This window comes from Mus caroli, unplaced genomic scaffold (genome assembly GCF_978045245.1).
Source record: "Mus caroli unplaced genomic scaffold, Mus_caroli_1 scaffold_16, whole genome shotgun sequence".
NCBI classification, from domain to species: domain Eukaryota; kingdom Metazoa; phylum Chordata; class Mammalia; order Rodentia; family Muridae; genus Mus; species Mus caroli.
The window spans coordinates 62,819,108-62,842,541 of record NW_028227271.1 but is presented as its reverse complement, the minus strand read 5'-3'; the positions used below and the strand labels follow the sequence as shown (position 1 = coordinate 62,842,541).

At 38.6% G+C, this 23,434-nt stretch overlaps 1 protein-coding gene across 2 annotated transcripts in view; it reads left to right on the top strand.

Annotated features, from left to right (window-relative positions):
- The window catches only part of Oxr1 (oxidation resistance 1), a 407,724-nt gene that overhangs the window by 200,206 nt on the left and 184,084 nt on the right, over positions 1–23,434 (top strand). For both annotated transcript variants that reach the window (XM_029469691.2, XM_029469693.2), the window contains exon 3: positions 3,659–3,855. In XM_029469691.2, coding sequence (XP_029325551.1) covers positions 3,659–3,855 — 197 coding nt within the window. The remainder of the gene's footprint in view (positions 1–3,658; positions 3,856–23,434) is intronic.

Below are 23,434 nucleotides of genomic sequence, written 5' to 3'. Positions count from 1 at the left end.
AGCTCCCAACACTCTATCTTTTGACTTTGATTGTCTGAGATTATTTATTCCCTGAATTACCTTGTTGTAGCTTTCCTTCTTATATTGGAATTTTCCTTCTAGCATCTTCTGTGGAGCTGCATTTGTAGATAGATGCTGCTTAATTTTGGTTTTATCATGGAATATCTCATTTTCTCTGTCAACTGTGATTGAAAATTGTGCTGGGTATAGCAGTCTGGGCTGACATCTCTCATCTCTTAGAGTCTGTAGAATGTCTGTCCAAAACTTCTGGCTTTTAAAAGTCTTATTACAAACTCAGATGTTATTCTAATAGGTCTGGATTTTTATATGTGTTACTTGGTCTTTTTTCTTGCAACTTTTAATATTCCTCATTTGGTATGTTTAATGTTTTGATTATTTTGTACTGACAGGAATTTCATTTCTGGCACAGTCTATTTGGTGTTCTGTATGCTTCTTGTACCTTGATAGGCATCTTCTTTAGGATAGGGAAATTTTCTTTTATGCTTTTATTAAAAATATTTTCTTCGCTTTTGAAGAAACCTAGGGCTTTCTTTCCTTCCTCTAATCCTATTATTCTTAGATTTGTCTCATCATAGTGTCTCAGATTTCCTGGATATTTTGTGCCAGGATTTTTTTTTTTTGATTTAACATTTTCTTTGACTGAGGTATCCATTTCTCTTACCATGTCTTCATTGCTGACGTTCTCTCTGCCATTTCTTGTATTTTGTTGGCAAATTTTGTTTTTGTAGTTCCTCTTTGAGTTCCTAAGTCTTTTTATTTCCAGCTTTGCTTCAGTTTGGATTTTCTTTATTTATATTATTTCATTTTCAAGTCTTGAACTGTTTTATTAATTCCTTTTCTTTCTCTGTGCTTTTATAGATTTCTTTAAGGGATTTTACTCATTTCCTCTTTAAGGACCACTGTCATTTTCATAGAGGCTGTGTTAAGGTGTTTTTCTCCTGCTTCAACTGTCTGAGATTTACAGGCCTGCTGTGATTGGATTGCTGGGCTCTATCTTGACTGTTATTATGTTTTTATGTTGGTGTCTAAGTATCTAGGATGGGGAAGATTCTAAGTCACTCTGTACTAGTTAAAATGTTTCTGAGTATTGGGATCCAAGACTTAGAATGGAGCTAGGGCTAGCTATGGGGCTAATGGATCACTTGAGGAAGAAAACACAAAGTGTTCTGTCCCTATCTGTTTAATTAGTCCCTTGGGAATGGAACAGCAAGTGAGAGGAGGACACAGCAGAAGGCCTGCTGTAGAGCTAGGGATTGGACTTCAAGGAATGGAGGAAGTTAGAAGATCTGCAATGAGCCCTACTTGCTTCACTGGTGAGAATGGCCCAGGAGTTCACTGGGAGTGTGCCTCCTTAGAGGTGAGGGCTGGGCTTAAACAATGAGGGGAGAAGGGAATTTAGGAGGGGAAGAAATGTGAGATCCAGGATATGTTGGAGAGGGAGACTGTCTGTAGCAGGTGTTCTCTTGCAGAGCTGGTTCTGTGACTCCTGTGGGGGATTCCATTTGGAGCAGCAGCAGGAGAGGTAAAGACCTGCAATCAGGTTGCCAGATTCCCTGGCTGGAATCAGTTTTGCCTGTTTTCAAGCCTTAAGTAAATAGAACCTTACACTAGCCACACCTCTCTGTTCCCATTGCTATGTAAAATTCAGTGGCCACAGACTCAGAGGCACTTTCAGTTTCTGTGTATGATGAATAGTGCTGGTATGCATATTCTCAGACATGACTTCTAGCTAAGATATGCATACTTGGGGCCCTAGGAGGCATGGATAGCCATTTTTCCAATGTGATCTTGACAGAGTGTCCTCCCACTGAGACATGGGACTTCCAGTTACTTCTCATCACCATGGTTTCAACTATTTTACATTTTAGCCACTGTCTTGCATGTGTTCTGAATGCAATATGGCTTTATTCTGTATTTCTCAGAAATAATGTTGTTGAACACACGCATTTCCACTGGTTTGAATAAAATATTCTCATGGATATTAATGTTACACAGGAAATAAGATAGTAATTATATTGGTGATAATTAACTGACTAAAACTTATACATCTTTCATTAATGAAATTGTATCAATAGAACACATTCCCCTATAAGGTTGTTGTGCTGTCCATTTAATTCAGGAGAAACCTCCTAAAGGCAAATTGTGAACTTTGCTGGATGGCATGAAGCTATTAAAACCCAAGTTTCCGTAGGCCACCCTTAAGCTAGTTCCCCAGTGCTGAGCAGGGTCTGACATAGAGGAATTAGGTAGAATCCAGGGTTCTGGAAACCCTAAATACATAGTGAGGGCATGAAAATATGGTTGACTTTTAGGAAATTCCATGTGTTTAGCTGTACTGATCATTAATAATGAAGACAATTTCTAGACTTCCTATAGGGAATGAAATATTTTTTTAAGATGGTATATTTGCTTTCAGAATCATTAAGGTAAGCTAAGCTTAAGACCTAAGAATATTAGTTGTGAGTTTAAACATTTGAATGAATTGAATCATCATTTACAGTAATTTTTACAAGCGTGATATCTTCTTGAATGCTCAAAATATTTTGTGAATAACTTTGGTTTTTCACATTAAACCTTGATTTCTCTTGAAGATGTAGAAGTGAGGCAAACATTTATTATTACTGGGCATGTGTGAAGAAATGGTACAAAAGTTCTTATTTTCATCATTAACATAACATAACATAACAGATTAAGCTAAAAATCCCTAGTAGTTGGAGTTGAGGAGATAGGTCAATGGGTAATGTCCTGGCCATGCGTGTATGAGGACCACAGTACAGACCTCAAAACACTCTTAGAATCCAAATGGAGGATGGTGACTCACCTGTAATTCCAAAACATGAAAGGCAGGAACAGGGAACCTCTGGGGCAATATGGGAAATGAGGCATCTGAGTCTGTGTGTCCTGTGTTCAGCAAGACAGCTTGTCTAGTAAATGAGGTGGAGAGCAATCAAGGAAATTATTGATGTCAACTTGTCTTACCATTGCCCATGGGTGCATATGCACCAGCACATATTTGTGCATGCAAGTGTGCATACACACACACGGCACATGAGAAAGAAGAAAGAAAGGCATTAGTATATTAGTTAAAATGTACTCATTTTTTATACTTTGCTGAGTTGCAATTGCTTATTATAATTACATTTAATCGGAGTGTTCCTGTTAGAAGTAGATGTGATGATCAAATGCAATTCTGAGACAGTGTTTTCCTACTTGTTCCAATCTGGCCTTGATCTCAGGGTCTTTCTGACTTAGCTTCTGATGTTCTGCTTATGAGTGTGGTCCCCATTGCTGGACCAAGGGCATTACTTTCATCTGCCCACCTCATATTGTTTGCTATCACTAAAATAGTAGACATCCTCCATCACATTATGTTTTGATATATCTTAATGAGCTGTTCAAAATAATTAGAAACATCTTTCTAATTGGTTTAACCATTTTTTCTAATTGCCTTAATACCTCTTTAACTAAATTATCTTAAAATGGTAGAGGGAAGTTTTGTAACTTCTAAATAGACCAGGATTTAATTTAAAACCAAAAGTAACTCTAGTGCTAAAAATAAAAGGTCATGATGCAGATCAATGTGCAACAAGTGTCTCCTGAATCAGTATTCACAGTGTGTGGTATTCTTCATCTGTAGGTTGAAGAAAAAGTCCCAGTCAGTGGATATTACTGCTCCAGGGTTCAACCCTTTAGGTGGTGCAGGGAAGCAAGCACCACAAGCCAGCAAGCCCCCGGCACCCAAGACCCCCATCATCGAAGAAGAACAGAACAACTCAGCAAACACCCAGAAGCATCCTTCCAGAAAAAGTGAACTGAAGAGGTTCTATACCATTGGTGAGTGCAAGGGCTTTTACAAGTGAACTTGTGCCACTTGGACAGCTCTGTGGATGGATGCAGGATGTGCTCAGTTAAGTTAAATGACTCATTGTTGAATAATTGTGTGTCTTTCTGATGGTTTATGTGGACATTTTCTTATATGGTCTAAACATGGAGATGAAAGATGCAAAACTAGTAAAGTCTTAAGGTTGGGTAAGAAAGTGGGCTCGGTGGCCATCTATAGCTGAACAGAAGAGAAATATTTTTCCAGAGTCTAACCTTATGTATTACTATTTTCATTTTAGCCATCCTCAGCCCACACTGTTCTTATATTTTGCTTTTGTTCTTTTCATTTTCCCTCTGGGCTTCTAAGTCTCTGACCCTGTTCTGTCAGGTTGTAAAAACAGTGGCTGATGTCAGCTTATCGTGGAGCCTTTATGAAGGGAGAAAGTTATTGTATTCTGAAGCAAACCAAGTTACATTGGAGAGCTGTTTGGACTTCTCGCATTGCAAACTCTAGGGGTATGGAGTCCAGAAGTAATCATATCACAAAACACTAGGCTGTGAACAGGGTCTTGTAGTTATTAGGTTCCTGTGTCCCCAGAGAGAAGAGTGCTCAGGAATTTTGAACTTTGCTGGAGACTGTTACATAACGGGAAATAAATCCATTGAGCTAAAAACTTCTGTATACCTGCCTTCCAGTGGGTCCTTGAATAAGCAATTCTTCAAAAGTAACAGTTTGCAGCATTTCAGGTAAATTTAAGATGAAAAGCTTTGTACGTGGGTACATGGCAGGTAGGAAGTTGTGGATATGAAGTAAGAAGATGGCTACTTAGTCCTGCATACTTCTTAATTTGGAGGAATTTGGGTACATTTGACCAAATAGCGGGAGCTGGGGCTTAGACAATCAAAATGCTATTGGGGAAGTTGAATATTTCTGGCACCTGAAATCCCACAGTCTCAATATGGAGTGTTTGCCTGAAATGACAATATTTTTTCTCAGGTATTTCAGACACTTACATATTTATATATTCAAATATACATAAATATATTTTATATTATACATTATAACCAGGAAAGTAGGTTTATAGTTCTAAAATCCGGGGCATGTTCTGGTTTCTTATGAGGCATTGCTTCCTTCAAACTTGATGAAATGCCTCATGTAGGCTGTGTGCTCTTTTGGAATTTGTTGGTTGAGACTGCTTTCCATTGCTTCCCCTTCCTTGGTCTTCTCATAACTTTCCGTGTTCTCACTGACTTTTTCAAGGCTTTAAAAAAATAATAAACAGATAGAAAACATAGTGTTCTAAGGGGTATCTATCATCAAAAACTTTTGATTGATATAAGACAGTAGAGCAGACAGGTGCATATTTCCACTTTCAATATTTAATGTTAGCACACTTCAAAAAAAAAAAAATGAATCAACCAGAAAATCCCATAAGGCGTATGTCACTGCTTGTTTGCCAGGGTCCTTTGCTCCTGCTGTTTGTCACATATGCAACCTTCTATACATTTCTGATTTATGAACTGATCAGGAAGAGTAAGTGTTTTGCCTTCAGGAAACAAAATCTGTCTTAGAAACTCCTTATTCCATCTAAATAAGACAAAAAGGTTGACACACTAACAAGCTTCACCATAGTGGATAAAAAACCCAAGACTATAGAAAAATAGAAGTCTAGAAGTTCAATTTCAGGGCAGAAAAGTAAGCTGTGGGTTATTTGTTTGTTGTATTTACTCTGTGTGCATGCTTATGCACACATTTATAGGGTGTAGTTACCTGTGTATGTACACGTTTCTGCATGTGGGTATTGGGTGCATTTGTCTATGTGTACATGCACTTGTGCATATGTGTATTCACTGTACTTACTTGTGTGTGTATGTGCTTGTGAATGTGTGTATTGGCTGTACATACCTGTATGTACATGCTTGCCCATGTATATGTTGAGTAGACTTACCTGTGTGTGTACATGGAAATCCAGAGGTTGACTTCAAGTGTCTTTTTTATTGTTCTCCATCTCACTTTATGAAACAGGATATCACCAAGACTGGCTCATTTCTACCCAACTAAGTACGAGTGTTACAAGCATGTCCTACCACACCTAGTTTTTGTGTAGTTCATGGGGATCTAAACTCTCATGCTTGCACTGAAAGCACTTCACCCCCTGAGCCATCTTCCCAGCCTCATGGCAAATTTTTAATTAATGAATTTGCAATGGTTTGGTTTCTTATCAGTTTCAAAAACATGTTTAATTACTGTGTTGAAAGAGTTGTTTGGATTCTCAGTTTTAATTTGTCTCTATAACCTCTCTTCTAATTTGACTCGCAAAGCATTATTTTTAAGACTAAAATAGATCAACTATGTAACTGAAAGTTCATTTCCTAAAACAAAACTATTTCAGTATTCCTTCATTTAAAAAGTACTGTTAGGACAAGACAACAGCATTTCAAAACTCCACATTGTGTTCAGTTCTCTTCGGGAACAGAGCAAAAAGAAAAGGGCATTTATTAGAATGGCTGACAGACTGTGGTGGACCATAGTCCAACAATGGCTCTCTACTAAGAGAAAGTCTACGTTTCCAGTAATTGTTCAGTCAGCAAGTCTGGGTGTCTCAGCTGGTCTTCAGCTCCCAATGAAGTGGACTCTAATGCCAGCGAAGGAACGACCTCTCCAGTGTGATCCAGAGCAAGCAGGCAAATAGCAAAAATTTCTTTCTTCCTTGGTCATTATCTCGTCTGCCATTGCTGGAAGGTGTAGCCCAGATTTAAGGTGGAACTCCGTCTCTCAAAGAATCAGGACTTAGGGTGGGTCTTCACATTTCTAAAGATCCAATCGAGAGAAATCCCTCACAGGTGTACCTAGCCACTTGGCTTTTAGCTAATTGAAGATGGAGTGCGGATGACAATCATGAATAGCCATCACAGGATGAATTAGGAATTTCATATTCCAGAATAAAATAAGTCCCTCTATCCTATCTCAGGTAATCCTCAGAACAATTCTGTTATACTCTGTCTATACAGATGAGGAATCATGTCTAAGAGATGCAGAAGAGGTAACCATGAACCATAGATGACAGGCTCTGCAGGCAAAATTCGTTCCACATTTTAGGACTGAAGAGGCAGATCTCTCATTGAACAGGACAGCCATTCCTCATAGGGGTTGAACAGAGATATTCTATGGGTGACATAGTGCACTGACATTTCTATGGGTACCACAGTGTCCTAAATAATTTCATGGAAAGAAACTGTACCCATCAACCTGTAGACCAGCCGGCCAATATGCCCTTTCTTTGAAGGGTACCTTTCAGTGTCTCAATTCAGGATTTGTACAACTGAAAATCCCAGGGATCCCTCTGGTGGTACAGTGCAGTACTACAACTAAGTTGATCCATGGCCCTCTACAATTCACTGTATTTGAATCAAGCTGGAAGAATTTTTTATTTTAAGAAAAGCTAGAACAATTTGAAATGCCTCTTTAGGTTAATGAGAGATGTAAGTAGCTTCTCTAGGAATTGATTTTTGACCTCAGTTATCTTTCACAAACTTCTGTATAGCATCTATTTCCTACTGAGAGAACCTTAAGAAATAGATTATGCCTTCTTTGCACACATGGCTGTCCTTAATTAACCCTAATAGAAGGTGTTCATTAAAAGTAGCATCATATCAAAAATTGATAGCATGCAAACTCACTTTTTATAGAACAATCAGTCTTTGAATAGGTATAATAAAATTTCACTTATTTAGAATAAGTAGAGGGAAAGCTACTCTGTCTATATGAAGCCTCAATCTTCATTTGAACCTTTAAAAATTAAAAATAAATCACTAGATGAGTACTGCATTTTAGGTAAAAATGTCTCTCTCCCCTCCCCTCCCCTCCCTCTCTCTCTCTCTCTCTCTCTCTCTCTCTCTCTCTCTCTCTCTCTCTCTCTCTGTGTGTGTGTGTGTGTGTGTTCTGCTCTGTTCTGCTCTAGACAGCTTCTCTTGCTACTCATAAAACTCTGGTTGAGACAGCTGTCTCTTCAGGTAAAAATTCTACAAGCTATCTGGATAGCTCACGGTTTTCTGACCAATGTTAGAAAAACTGCTACAAAAGAACTATTAAGTCATCTGATCAAGTCAGAAATCCTGTTAAGAAAAAAACTCTTCAAGAGATGCTTTGCTCTCCAAAGATCTCCAGACAGCTCAGCTCTCACTAGCGAAAATTATAGAGAACTGCTACCACTTTCTGCTAGCTCATCCCATGAAGACCAAAAGCCATTTTTTTAAATTTACATATCATTTTTATTCCAGGCTCTCTTTTGATTATTCCATGAATCTACATACTGGTGGCCCCAGCCCTTTGATTCTTAGGAAACAGCAAGCATAAGTTTTCTTTTAAGATAGCAAAATCATTTAGAGATCTGATTGCCTCTGTTACACACAGATGCTAAACTAGCTGGGTGGGACCCTATCCTGAAATTACCATATGTACCACACCTGGGGCTAACCTTGATGTGTCCCAGGCTGACCTTGAACTCAGGAATCTGCCTATATTTGTATCTGCTTGCCTTTGTATCTTTCTGATAAGCTGGCTCATTAATGCAACTGCCTTTGTTCCTTTAGATTCATGAAGTTCTCATAATTCATATTGAGTCCTTATTTTTGCATAGTTGAGAAATTATATATTTTCAAACTCATGTATTTAGAGCTCTTCTCCATAACCTTTAGGGCCGAAAGTCCCAGTGCTTGCCATTTGCTGAGACATAGCCACACCTTTACCTCCTGGACTCCTGCTGTCTGGTTATCATGGAGTCAATAACATTAATAGAGAAACCATTCCTCCGAGGAATGTGAAATAATATACACTGTTACACCAACAAGTGTTATGCCACTCCAGCCATCAACACTGCTGGAGGCTCACACTGGGATTCTGTCCTAGGGGCAGGAACCATGTCTCTCTGGCCCCACCAGGGCCATGCCTGCTCAACAACCAAAGAAAGTCTAAAGCTTGTGGGTTCTGCTGGGTGGAGAATAGTGACTTTAAATATCAGAGAGAATATAACAAATTCTAGAATGCCTACAGTTTTTATTTTTCTAAATATAGCTGTTGTCTGTCTAGAATAGTATAGATGTCACTTTGCCTCTGTAGAATATCAAGATTAGCAGACATTCAAAGTGACTTTAATCAGTTGACAGTTGAAGTATGGTCACTCAGTGGAGTCTCTCTCTCTCTCTCTCTCTCTCTCTCTCTCTCTCTCTCTCTCTCTCTCTCTCTCTCCTCCCAAAGATTTTAAATTCAAACTCCATTTTAGAGAACCTGACCTAAGTTTGAACGCAGGTAGACTCACAGGCTGCTAACTAGCATTAGTTTCTAAGTTGTCCCCCAATGAAACCTGAGCCTAGCTCCAGTCTCTAGGCTAATCCCCAACAAGAGCAGAGTTTCTAGGTAATTCCCCCAACAAACCTGCACCCCCAGGTTACAAGCCCACTTCCTTCCTAATGACCACCAATGCAGAGGAGAGCAGAAGTAAAGTTTATGATCTGACTCCCAACACCGGACAACTAGGTTGAAGGCCACAACAGCTTTCCATTAGATGCTTATGCATATATTCCCTGCTTACTGCTTACTATAAAGCTTTGCCCCAATAGACAGTCTGGGCTCCCGACCACCAAAACTGGCCTGTGTGCTGGTGGTGTGTAGGAGGTGGGGGTAGTGGGTGAGTTAGCTCAAATAGAATAAAAACCCTGCTGTGAGTTGCATCTGATTGGCTCTTGTGTGTGTTTTTTGGGGATTACTAACATTTTCCTGGTCTCTCTCTCTCTCTCTCTCAAAACTAACATTTTCCTGGTCTCTCTCTCTCTCTCTCTCTCTCTCTCTCTCTCTCTCTCTCTCTCTCTCTCTCTCCCTCTCTCTGCCTCTCAGTCACAAGAGCAGTCAGATTATTGAAGAGGAACTTGATCTCGCAGATGAATGTTTAAGTAGGACCTCCTCACTCCTCCTAGCTAAATGACCATAAACAGGCTATTTAGGGTGTCAAAGCTCATTGTCTTTCCTTGGAAAAGGAAACAAATATAATACTTATTGAAAGGGTTGCTTTGAGATATAAATGGAAATATTATGTATGAAGTGCTTATAATAGCCCCTGGAGCTTAAAGATTCCAATAAATGTAAGTGAACTTGTTGCATGTGTAATGGAGGTAGCATGGCCCTGCCCTCATGAACCAAACTTCCTATCTTGATAACGTGCAGAGTTTGTCCATTTTTTCCCTGTTGAAAATCATGCAGTGTCTCTCATTCCTATCAAGATGAAGTTGATACTCTATAAAATGCCCATGTCCTGGCTCTGCCTACTTTGTGTCTTCATTTCAGATCCCAACCCTGTAATCCAGGAGTTTAATCAAATACTTTATAGTGTAGTATTCCCCAAAATGCCAATATTTTATATGTATTGTGTTCAGTATCCTCCAGCTAGCTTTCTACCATCTTCTCTTTTAGCTTCTGAACAACTTTTGTTAGGGTTTGGGAATTGATAATGACCCCAGACTCAAATACAAGAACGGAGCATTTACTCTGCAGAAACAGTCAGCAAAATGGCAATGACCCCAGACAAAGGCATGCAGGCCTTCTTATAGGAAACTGGGGGAACTGTCTAGAAGAATTAGGTAATCTCTAATGTGATTGGTAGGGGCTAAAGCCTTGACATTAATATAATTTTGAATGACTACTATGTTAGGGTTAGGTAATCTCAAACTTCATTGGTGGGTGCTGGGATGTCCCAGATGGACTGCATTCCTTTGTCACGTATGATTAACTACCAGATGTGTTGCCCAGCACAGATGTTCTATCCTGAGATAAGGTATCTCCCACTCATGTGGCCCTCTTCAGGCTTTTACTTGGGTGGGGGATTTTATTGTTTTGTTCCTGTGCTTTGGGATCCGCTGCGGGAGCAAGTGGCTTATGGCCTAGTTTCTGAGTGGAGACAAAAATGGAATTAATAGAACTCTCCACTTTATGGATTTAGCCTAAACTTTCCGTGTATCTGATTGTTCTTTGAGAAGGCTGATTAACATGAACAGATTTCAAAGCATTTATCAGACACTGTCTAATGTGTATTCTTTTAATGCACTAATTATGATCTTTCTGCAAGGAAAATAAGTTATATCATCTTTGCTATAAACCATTCTACAGGGTTACATCCTTTAAAGTTGAATAGTTTACTCATGATTCGGTAGTTTTAATATGTTTGGCCCATGGGAATTAGTACTATTAGGATAGGTGACCTTGTTGGAGGAAGTATGTCATTGTGTAGGCAGGCTCTAGGACAACTAGTGTTCAAGCTTTACCCAGTATAGAAGAGACTCTCCTCATGGCTGACTTTGGGTCAAGATGTAAAATTCTTGGTTCTCCCAGCACTAAGTCTGCCTGCATATTGCCATGCTTCCCACAATGATGATAATGGACTGAACCTCTGAAACTTGTAAGCAAACCTAAATTAAATGTTTTCCATTATAAGAGTTGCCTTGGTCATGGTGTCTCTTCGAGGCAATGAAGCCCTAACTAAGGCAGAAAGAAGTTGGTACTAGGGACTGAGGTACCTGTGGTAGAAGTGACCACTTTTTTTTGTTATTGTTGTTGTTGTTTGGAGGAATATTGATTTGGGGACTTTGGAAAGCAATTGAATGCTTTGAGTGGGACCTAATAGGCCATACTGGTAGAAGCAGGAAAGACAGTGGTGCTGGGGGTAGCTTGAATTGTGTGGGCCTAGCTCTAGAAGTTTTAGAAGCGAAGAATTTTAGTATGTGCCCTAGAGACTGTTCTTGTGATATTTTGGTGAAGAATGTGGCTGCTTTGTGCTCTTGTCTGAAGAATCTATCTGAGGCTAAAGTGAAGAGATTCAAATTAATTGCATTGACAAAGGAAATCTCGAAACAAGCAGGCTTAGACTCTATCTGTGGTTCACTCTTATGAGGAGCATTTTGATCAAGAATAGCAAATTCAGAAATGAAAAATACAAAATACATGGCTCAAAGATTAAAGGGACACCAGGAAGTGAAATAGAGCTAAATCCTATTTTCAAGGATACTAAATGGACTTAAGGGAGTGGTAACCTCAGGGCAAGATCCTTGCCAGATTAGCTTATTATTTATGTATTTGCAGTTGAACAAGGAATAATCATATCATGTTGGGGATTACTAGATCTGGTTATTGTTTTAATTTGAGCATTAGGAGATATGATTATGTGTCAAATTGACAAGGGATGGATTGTGATGGTTATACTTGATTATCAAATTGACTATATCTGGAAAGAACTACAATCCAGAACTTGTAAAGATCTTGTGAAAAGGTGAAGAAAGACTTTGGTTTAGGTACTCACCATTATTCCTAGCATTCAGGAGACAGAGGAATGCAGATCTCTAAATTCAGGATCAGTATACAGAGCAAGATCCAGGACAGACAACCTTAGGCAGTGAAGGAGTTGGAAAACAGAAAATTGGTCATAATATAATAGAATTACATTATTATTATTTTATAATTATATGGGAGGGCATATTCCATGTTTTCCACCATGATAATAGACCGAACCTCTGAAACTGTGAACTAGCCCCAATTAAATATTTGCATTTATAAGAGTTACCTTACTCATGGTGTCTCTTCACAGTGATGAACCCTAAGACACATGGCCATAGAATATATGGAATATGAGGGAGGAATCTAAGTAGACTAGTCAATGGTGAACAGCCCACTTTTAACATGTTTTCAGATCAAGCACTTATCTCAAAATAAAAGTAAATTTATATAATTGACAGAGATCTCATTTAGTAGTTTCTCAAGTGCTCCTCCTAACCACTGATGCGAAAGCAATGCAGTGTAAAAGAACACTAGCAGGCTATGGCTGTGGCTCAGTTTATAATATGAGTACTGTACAAGTCCAAGGACTTCAACTCCCCAGCACCCATGTAAAGAACAAAGCAACGTGCTATATACTTGTAATTCCAGTGCTGTGGAAACAAAGACAGAGAGTCCTTAGAGATCACCACACAGCCATTCTATCCAAACTCTCAAGCTCTGGGTCCCAACAAGAGGCTCTGTCTCAAAAAACAAAGCAAATGGCCTCTTCTGAGGAATGGTATCTGAAGTTCATCTCTGGCCTCTACAAGGGAGGGAGGGAGAGGAAGGGGGGCAAAACTGGAGGGAATGAAAAAGAAAGAAGAAAAGGAATGACACTTAAATTGGAGAAGTATGGACTCATTGATCTCTCTCTCTCTCTCTCTCTCTCTCTCTCTCTCTCTCTCTCTCTCTCTCTCTCCACACACACACACACACACACACACACACACACATACACTTCACATTCTTTCTGATTTCTTTTCTTCTATTCTTCTCTCCTCCCTTTCCTTCTTTATTTGTGTTTAAATGAGATAGCATTTATGAAATCACAGCTTAATACATTGGTTGAGTAGGTAATATTTTATAAGACGTATTTCTTTCAGTCTGCCTATTTGCCAGATATTACCAGGAAATGACCCCTAAAGTATCTGTTTTAAAGTTTTACCAGTTTGTCCAAAGTGAGAAGTCTCAAACTTGTCCTTTTTCCTGCCTCCAGGTTAAATACCGGCAAAAGTCCCAACATAATGAAGAGCAATCAAATGCAAATATTTGTCTCACACTCTCCATAATCTGTTTCTACACTGAAAAAGAGACTGCAGAATGAGGAGCTCCTGGGAACTTGTCTCAGTGGTTGGTGAAATTAAAACAGTAATAACTAGCTTTGAAACCCTAAAAGGAGAGCATCAAAGCACATATTTATCTGCTTTTTAATTGCAGTAGAGCAGATATTTAAGCATACCATCTCATTCTTGGTATGCTTCAGAATTTGAAGCCAGACGTTTTAATTATAGAATAAAACAGATCTACTCTAATAAAAAAAAATACTGTAACAGGAAGTTTAAAAAAAGAAAGAAAAAGCTAATACTGCTGGAGGTGACACATACCACAGCTTGAAAATAGGTCACCTGTCAACTGGAACTTTGTCTCCAGGCAAGAAGATTGTTCATGTAAGGGACTGAAGTCCCTGTGAGTTAGTCGGTAGAACCATCTTGGCAGGCAGGTCGCCAACTCACAGCATAGAAACGGAAACAGATAACTGTTCTGAGGGCTGCAATTAAATTATGTTGCTGAGAAAAATGACTTTGTTTTGAGCTGATGCTGGTTCTGACAGCTTGATGACTTTTTATGTTTTATAGGTCACAGGAAAGTTAGAAGAAATTATTTCATGGCTGAAGTTATTTGACATCCATGGAAGCTAGCATTCCCTGAAAAGACCTGAGGTTTTCATAAATTTCAGTCCTGTAAAAGTACTCAGGACAAGTGTTTGAGCTAGTGGAACTTGGTGATATAAAGCATTGACGGTGGTGGTGGTGGTGGTGGGAGGGGGTAGGAGTGGTGGTGGTTTATATATGGAATACACAGACCTAAGCATCAAAACAGATTTAGGAACACTTAAATCAGTGCTTGTCTATTGTGAGGCAGTAGGTATTGGAAGACATTGAAAATGGATACCAGCTCTGTAAAGCAGTCTGATAGGGACGTTCTTTCTTTCTCGTCAGAACAGAATCCACCTCTGGCCTTAGGTAAAGATGGGATATTCCTGTCTACTCTGAAGATTACAATATTACATACTGAGTTTGATCCCTTAAGAGTTAATCCACTGACCTTGTCAATCACTTGGCCACGAGACCATCCCTCAGGAAGGCAGGGTCACCTAAAGCCATGCTAATTATCTATCCTTCCTAGAAACTGGAACCAAAATCCAACCCCTTGCTGAGCTTTCGCCTTGAAACACCACAGCTGCCTGCTTTTCTGAATTATTCAAATAGTGTAACTTTCCCTTTTTTCTTCTATCTTTTTCTTTTGGATACTGTCCAAAGTCAAGGCACACTTCCCTGGATACCCTGGGCTTTCTCCCTCTGTGTCCTCAAAGCTTCCATCGCGCAGTTCCTTGCATGCTCTAAAGCTGCTTGCTGACTTCCATTGCCTATTGTTCTGTGAACTGCTAATAAAATAGTCCTGAAGCTGCCTTCTCCAGCCATCTCTAAATTCGATTATTAGTGAGACTATGAGCTTGAAGACGAAACCTTGATTTTCATAGTAAAGGTGGGAGTACTTGATTGAGCGTTTAAGTCATTTTTATTTAGCCTAGTTAAAATTCACTTTAAATCACAAAGTCAAAGAAAAACCACCAGAAAAGGACACATTCAAGCTCTAGAATAAATATGAGAGCTTTATTTCAAAGGAAATCGGATTTTTAAAAGCTGGACATGTATGTAACTTTAATAGCTAAATTTTCCTGAGTAGCAGAAAGTTCACTAAAAAGAATGAAAAGTGTTGATTTGGTATCTGCGGATTGGAAGTGCTTGTGGTATAGCTTGTGAGCTTGCCAGCTCCGATTTCATGTGGCTAGCACCATGTTTTGTCAATTTGTGTCTTTCATTTTTGCCCTGATTCTGTTATTGTACTCTGTCAGAAGCAATCAAGTCAGAATCAAGAAACACAGCTTAATCATAGCTGTGATAAATGGATTAAAGAACGTCAATAACCCTGAGGTTTCTGGGAGTAAATTGTAGTGCTTTTGTATTTGAGTTGGAGCATAATAGTCTTATCACTTATTAAAAATAAATTATACCTGTCAACTTATGTAATGATTTCTAACTGCCTAATTAAGCCTATGTTGGTTTAAATTGTACAATAATTAAAATGGCATTGTTCATGGTTGAAAAATAATCATGATTATGTTTGAAATTTGCCAAGTCCCTTATCAAAGTAAGGGTTTCAACACTATCAGTCATCAAAATGTGTCCATCCCGCCCACAGCAACGCCATGACTGTTCCTGCCTACTGAACTATGATTATGGCTATAGAAGAAAAGCTTATTATTCTCAATATTTAAGATTAGAAATTATGGTAATTTGGGCAGTGAAATATTTCCAAATTTTCCTACTATTTCTATTCATAATAGTTGGTTTAACATGTCAATTTGACACAGACTTTGAATCTGTCTAGATCAGGTTGGCCTGTGGATATGTCTTTTGGAGACTGTTTTGATTTCATTAATTGAAGTGAGATGAATTTACCATTATGGGTAGTTACATTTTCTGAGTTTGGGTACTAAACTGTGTCCATGTAGTGAGAGGACTGAGCACAAGGAGCCCACATACATTCATTTCTCTTGTTTATTGACTGTAGATATGATGTAGCTAGATGTTTGAAGTTTCTACATTGGCTCCATATGTGTATATATATTTAAGAGATACAATGCATCTGGCTTACAAGTTCATTCCTAAAAATATTAAAAACACAGTGTATGTCTTGTATGTATGGCAGCAAGAAGATAAGTGCACCCAGCTGCACTTCTGGATCCCTATTTGTTAGTCAGATCTTCAGCATTTACTTTGTTGCTTAAATTTTAATATATATTGGTAGAGATGCCATTGGATTCCTCTCAGAGTTCTTTGATCTATAAGGAGCAAAAAACATTTCTGTTACTTTATTGGACAATAAAATATAAGTGCCTTCAGAGAGTAGAACTTTGTGACTAAATTTAGAGCATCTTGCAAACCATTTCAAAATACATTCCTCTGCCATTAGGTAGTTTTAGTCTTGAGATCTTTACAAGTGTTGTTTCAATAGAATCAAAAGCAGCACAGTAACATGCACTCAAAAAGCAGGGTTCCTGGTATGCTATTTAGAACAAGGAACTTATTGCAGCATGTTTCAGATAACTCCCTCAAGCTGGATGATGACACATGCTTGTGATCTTTCTCTCAAGGCTGAGACAGAAGGACTGAATCCAAAGCTACTCTTGATAACAAGATACTATCAGGGAAAAAGTAATAATTAAAAAGCTTTCATATTACAGATTCTTTTGATCTGAGAAACACTCTTAGAAATAAGCAGCGGGCGGGACTCAGACTGAGGTAGACTGTGGGATTACAGGATGCTGCTCAGAAGATAAAGAGGGGCATAAATGATGATGCCTAACATCTAGATTCCCATTTATTTTTTTCAGCTTTGCCTCTACATAAACCTATTCGAGCCTCAATTCAGTGAGGATTTTTAATGATTGAACATGTATCATTATGAATGAGTGCAGAAGAGGCTCTAAAGAGAAAAACAGTCAGGTGAAGATGTGTGCGGTACTTGAGAGTTTAGGCTTGACTTTAGCACTATGGGAGCTTGGGAAAAATGGGTTTTACTTAGGAGACTTTCTTGATAATTTTGCTTTATAAAGAACTGTCTCAAGCATCATGTGATGATTTAATGGATATATGTGTGTGTATGTAGAGAAGAATATTGTAGACATATAGAATATTGAAGAGGATTATAGAAGGTTAAAAGATACCATATGATATTGCTTTTATACTAGACTAATGTATGCTTACATTAGGATTCTAGTCCCTCTGTGATTGGATAAATCATTATCCTTGCTGACATCTCCTTTGCCACTTAGGTGTTGGTAAGATGGTTTGTCTGATTTAATGCTTTTAAATTGATCACTAGTACCTGACACACAGTAAGCATGCGGTAGATATCAACTGAAAGACAGTGTGCCAAAAGCATTCTAATGTAGAATAATGAGTTCCTAAAGTGAGAAAGATGCAGCATGATCCCAGAGAGATGGAGATCATAAATCCAGAAGAGCAATGACAAACTAGAGATGCAAAGGGGAAATGTTCTAGTTATGTGTTCTATGTACACGTACATAGAAACCAGTTCTAAGATATCCACTTTCAAATCTTGTAAACAATGACAACTAACATTTCTGAGTTAAAAATATATGTGTTCTTGCCTTCGTTAGGATTCCCATTGCTGTGAACAGACATCATGACTGAGGCAACTCTTATAAGAGACATCATTTAATTGGGACTGGCTTACAGGTTCAGATGTTCTGCCCATTATCATCATGGCAGGAAGCTGGCAGCATCCAGGCAGACGTGTTATTGGAAAAGGAACTGAATCTCGAATCAAAGGCAGACAGGAAGAAGGCTGTATTCCCAGCAGGAATCGGAGCATCTCAAAGCCCATCCCCATAGCAACACATTCTTCCAATAGAGTCACACCTACTCCAACAAGCCTATACTTCCTCAAAGTGCCACTCCTTGAGCCAAAAGCATATTTAAACAACTACACTTCTTTAATAAGCAAAATGAGCCTCTCTGTGTACACAAAATGGAAAAAAAAACACATAAATTAGCGTGTAAGGAATGGACCTTTGGAACTAACACACTGAATTTAAAAGCACCCCATTTGTTACAAATATTAGCAAAGTTATGTATTAAGTACATGGAGGATAGCCCAGTAGGTGCAGTGCTAGTATGCTGTTAGTAAAGAAAAACCTTACTGTACTCAAGTTCCATTTTATTACCCTTCTTCCTCTAGGGTTCCAGGATATGACAAGCAGCACTTAATTGACATGTGTCCTTGGTTTCTTCTTGGCTTTGAAAGTTCATGGTATCTTGTCATGTGTTTAATTCAATTTAACAAAACACACAGCAACCATAGCAGAACAAGAAGCACAGACCAATACAGCTTCTACAGCTACAGAATAAACTAATTTTCTTTGCTGTCAAAGGTATAAAGGTCTTGAAGGGTCATGATAATTGACCTTCTTTTTTTTTTTTTTTTATTCTTTATTAGGATCAGAATTCTAAATCCAAAAGCAGTACCTGCTTTACTCATTTTGGGCTTGATATCTGATTGTGCACAATCAATTCAAAGGTGTCTTGTGAGTCTGCTGTGTTCTCCTGGAGTTGAGCTGCCTCTATTTCTGGGATTTCATTTAGTGGGAACAGAATGTCAATAGGCTGAAATGAAGCTGAGAAGGATCCAACATGGAAGCCGTCATTGTTATTTTCTTCCTGATCCATTAAGTGTCCCCGTTCTTACTCTCTACTGGCCACTTAAGAAATACATAAAACTATATCATTCATAAGATTTAACCTTAATGGGACTTTAGGACATCACAAAATTAGAGAATAACCTATTTTGTGAAAACTATGTGGAGAAGAGAACATATTGTTCATCAAAAGTTAGAAAGGTATCAAAGAAAGGTGTCATTACCTTTTCTTTAATTTCCATGAATGATTCAAGTATTCCAGAAGAAGAAGAAAAGGTCTGGGAATAATAAAAACGTTATCACCACTTAGAAATTTGCTGAGTGTATTAGAATTAGTTGTGTTAGTCACAAATTACACTGATCAAATTTGTTTATCATAAAACAAAGTGCAATAATGCACACAAAAGTCAGTACTAAGCTTGGCCAGTAAATTTTAAACAAGTTGTTGATATTACAGTTAGAGAATGCAAATGGAGAAAGGTCCATGGAGAAATAGTAGCTATTCAATAAGTCTACAGTAATGAGTAGTGCTAGTTTAGGGGAAATGTGATTGACAACACTATTTGTATACCCCATATTTATTTTGTCTTGAAAGTAAGCACAAAGTTTTGTGGATAAAGCTTAATATTTGGGGCAGTAGTAGCAGCATACTGACTGGCCTTTCTCCAGACCCTCCCTCAGTGGTGTGTGGAGAAGGCAGGCATTTGCTGTGCCTACACACTGTACTACTTGAGCCCTGAAATGATAAATCGGAAAATTTGTATTGAATCTTCCCAGATATCCTCTGAGGCACAGAGAGAAACCTTTGTCCATATTGTGTAAGTCAGTCTTCTCTGGGAAAGGGCCCTTTGGAAGACAAAAACAGTAGCCCAGTGTTTAGGTTTCATTAAAATGTCAACATACACCCTCCAAAGACAAATTTCTGTATCTCTCCTGTGGTCTCTGTTCTGTTACCCATTAACCAGATACCAGGTTTCTTTGCTCAGTCATCTTAAATATTCAACAAACATGAAACTTAGTGTCATGTTAAAATGGTTACAATGAGTGTTGAATTGGGATGGCTCTAATTGACAGTCAAGCAAACATCTCCACAGTGAAACTAAGGAAGATCCGTAGAGACTCCACATTGCTTTAGGGCTGAGAACAATTGAGATATACCCCAATATGGAGGTGCAACTCAGAAGGACTGAGAATGGAAGAACCAAGGATAGAGAGAACACTGGGTAGGAGGGCAAAGAGGGAAAGATGGGCATGATAGCCTTTCCTTCCTCCTCATCAATAGCCTATGGATTTCTATCAAGGGGTATGAAGATCCAAGTATCTTAACTGTGATTGGATTTCCTGTGTGTACTTAAGAAAGAGTAATGTGTTAGTTGAATAGGGCAGAAAGAATATGCATTGGCCTATAGGATACAGAGGTTCCAGGTGACCTGATCACGACTAATAATTCTTATTAATAAAAAGACATGGCCCAAATCAAACTACACTAAATCCATTCCTCTCTTTCATACATTGCTTTTAGTCCCGGGCATGATTGGATTCTAATACCTGCCTCTGCCAAATTAGGTCATTTTGTTCCTTCCTAATCCTTATAACCTCTTAGAGCCTCGAACCATTGGTTTTACCACTTGTAACTGATGTGCATGTTTTTTGATCCAAGTGAAATCATTTTGAGCATTGACTTTTATAGGCTTAGATTTACTTTATTTAAGGTTCTTGAATGCTTCAACCTCCCTTCTAACCCACTGACTAGAGGTTGGGGAGAACAAAGGTTAATAAGAAAAGGGCTTGTGGACCTGGTTAAAAGTAGTTCTTTGGGAAGATTGCACTATTTGTTTTCAGGATTCCAGCAGTCCAATTCAACAGAAAACACCAAACACTAATCAATAGCAGTAGCTTGATCCAGAAGAAACTACAAGGCTCTGCTGAATCAACAGAGTCAACAGAAGTGGAAAGACTCAGCTGAAATAATACAAGAAATTTTTTGGCCCATTTTCTTCTATGAAGTGAAGACCATCAAAGACCAGTGAAGAAGCAAGACCAGCAAAGCATTGTGCAAGCGAAGTATTGCACAGTAGTAAAGCATTGCATGGCCAGCGAAGATCAGTGAAGACCAGTGAAGTATTGCATGGTGTCACAAATGCAAAAGGGACTTCTCACTGTTTACAGGGTTCCATTTATACTCTTTCCAAATGTCACACACCCTCTCAAGCATCTGCTTCAAGAAAACATCAAATGCCTTCTCATATGTCTGCTTCAGCAAACATCCTCTCCAGACAGTTTCTGGAAAACCATCAGGTGACACAAAGAAACCAAAACTTCCCACTTGAGATTTTTTAGCACAGTACTTCTAAGCAAATACCAAAACAGCATTTTGTTTTGAAAAACATGGTCAGCTACTTAAGCCATCCCTTTCTGCCATGTCTGTTACGATTTTGTTGAATTCTGCTGTTCTGAAACTGAGATAGGCTTTGTGTCCAAAATATTCAAAATCTTTCTTTAGTGGCTGAGTCCTTGGTTTTACTTTCAGAGACCCAGACAGCTGTGAGAAGCTCAGCAATGTGAATGACACAATGCCAGGTGCTTTGAATACAATAAGACAAAGCCAAGGTTGATCCACTGGGAGCAGGTTCTTGAGTAGCTGGACCCACACTAGTAGTGCAGTTTTTAGCAAGTAGTGTGCTTAAAAAGTCAACTGTGGCATTACCAGGGTTTCAAGTCTTCATTTTACAAGTCAAGTTCTGAGGGATCTGTGGGCTTGTCCAATGTCACCTAGCTTGTATGTTTTAAAGCAAGGATCTAAGTTCATATTTAAAGACAGACCCCCATCTTCTTTCAGTTAAATTTCCTTTTTCCACAGTACATGCTCTATCACCTAGTAGCAATTCATTATGTGTGATCATGCCTGTCTCAGCTCTGTGTGAATTACAAAGTGCTAGACAACTGTTATGATTGCTACAGTGGATAGAAGGGGGATGTCATTTATGGTTCCTAAGGGACAATCAATGAATAACTGATGAGCTCAGTTGTGGGCCTAATCCTGTTCACATGCAACTTAGCTTCTCATGTGTGTATTTGAAATGTCTCTTTATAATTAGTATATTGCTCCCATGGAAGCATTAATCATGCCATTTCTATATTTTAAATCAAGGCAGAGTACCATGTGTGCCTGAAAACTCTGTATGCTTCAGCTTGGGAAGTATGTGAGTAGGGATGTGTGTGTGTGTGTGTGTGTGTGTACATAGTCTCTATTCAAACCAAGGAGGACTTATATAGTTTGTGTGTTTTACACTCTAAATTCCAAGTCTATACATTTACAGTTGTACCTAAGAGATCATGATTAACCTCTCTGAACTGCTCTTCGATGGCTCCCAGAACAACTTCTTAAGACTGAGTCATGACAAATCCCTTTGCTGCTTTTAAAACAAAGACTTTAGGATTTGAAAATAAATATATAAAGATCTCGATTGCAGCAGAACCTTCTCACACTTTTCTTAGGACCGTGAGTTAAAAAGAGAGGAAAATGCACCTAAAACAAGACTCCTAGTTTGAGAGGAGATAAGATCAGATGGCGCTTGTCCCCCAACCTTCTGAGATCATTTCTTGTTCTTTCTAGTTCTTCTGAGTTAGTGTTCAGCTTGGACCATGTGTTAGTTAAGAGCTGGGAAGAAGAGGCAAATACCTGGGCATTACAGTCAGATAATTCCTGCTTTATAATCTAGGTATGGCTCAATGAGATGATTCAGTGGGCAAAAAATACTTCCATATAAACATGACCATCTACGTTCAATGCCTGGACCCACACTAGAAAGAGAGAACCCATTGCTAAAAACAGGTTGCCCCTTACCTCCACATATGTGGATAAAAACCTGCTCTGTCCACCGCAATAATAATAACTTAAAATTGAAAAGTGGAATGCAAGATCTCTTTTTCCTATAACACAATGTTAGGATGTTTTTTGTCTGTGATTTCAAAGTTTGAAGTTCTTTGAACTTCCGTTTCTATTTTATTGAGCAGATGATGTCATTGCATCTTCAAAAATGTGGAAAAAGCATACCTTTAAATAACTATATGCTTTATAATATGTTAAATGTTTAACCACTAAGACATAAATAGTATTCTATTAGAAATCAATAAGTGTGGATACCTGAACAGAGGGTTGAGTAGTTAAAAATATTGGCTGCTCTACCAGAGGACTCTGGTTTGACTTCAAGTATCCACATGGTTACTCCCAACAATAATTCATTTTCTAAATTACTTACAGGCATGTCAAACATACAGTAAGTGATACCTAAATGAAAATGAATAACTGATTTGTTACCATGAAACAAAGTGTATCAGGACAAGCCTGGAACCGTTGTTATATTGAAGGACCTGAGACAGATAGATCACAGCCAGCTATGTGCCTCTACCAAGAATTAATTACAGACTCTTGATATAAATTCTTCCTAGTTGTTCTCAGGAAGTATAAGGTAATTTCATTCTCTCTCTCTCTCTCTCTCTCTCTCTCTCTCTCTCTCTCTCTCTCTCTCTTTGGGTTTTTCAAGACAGGGTTTCTCTGTATAGCCCTGGCTGTCCTGAAACTCACTTTGTAGACCAGGCTGGCCTCGAACTCAGAGATCTGCCTACCTCTGCCTCCCAAGGGCTGAGATTAAAGGCATGTGCCACCACACACCACACTCTTTTTCTAGAAAAAGAAGTCGAGTAGTAAAGAAATCAAGGAATTA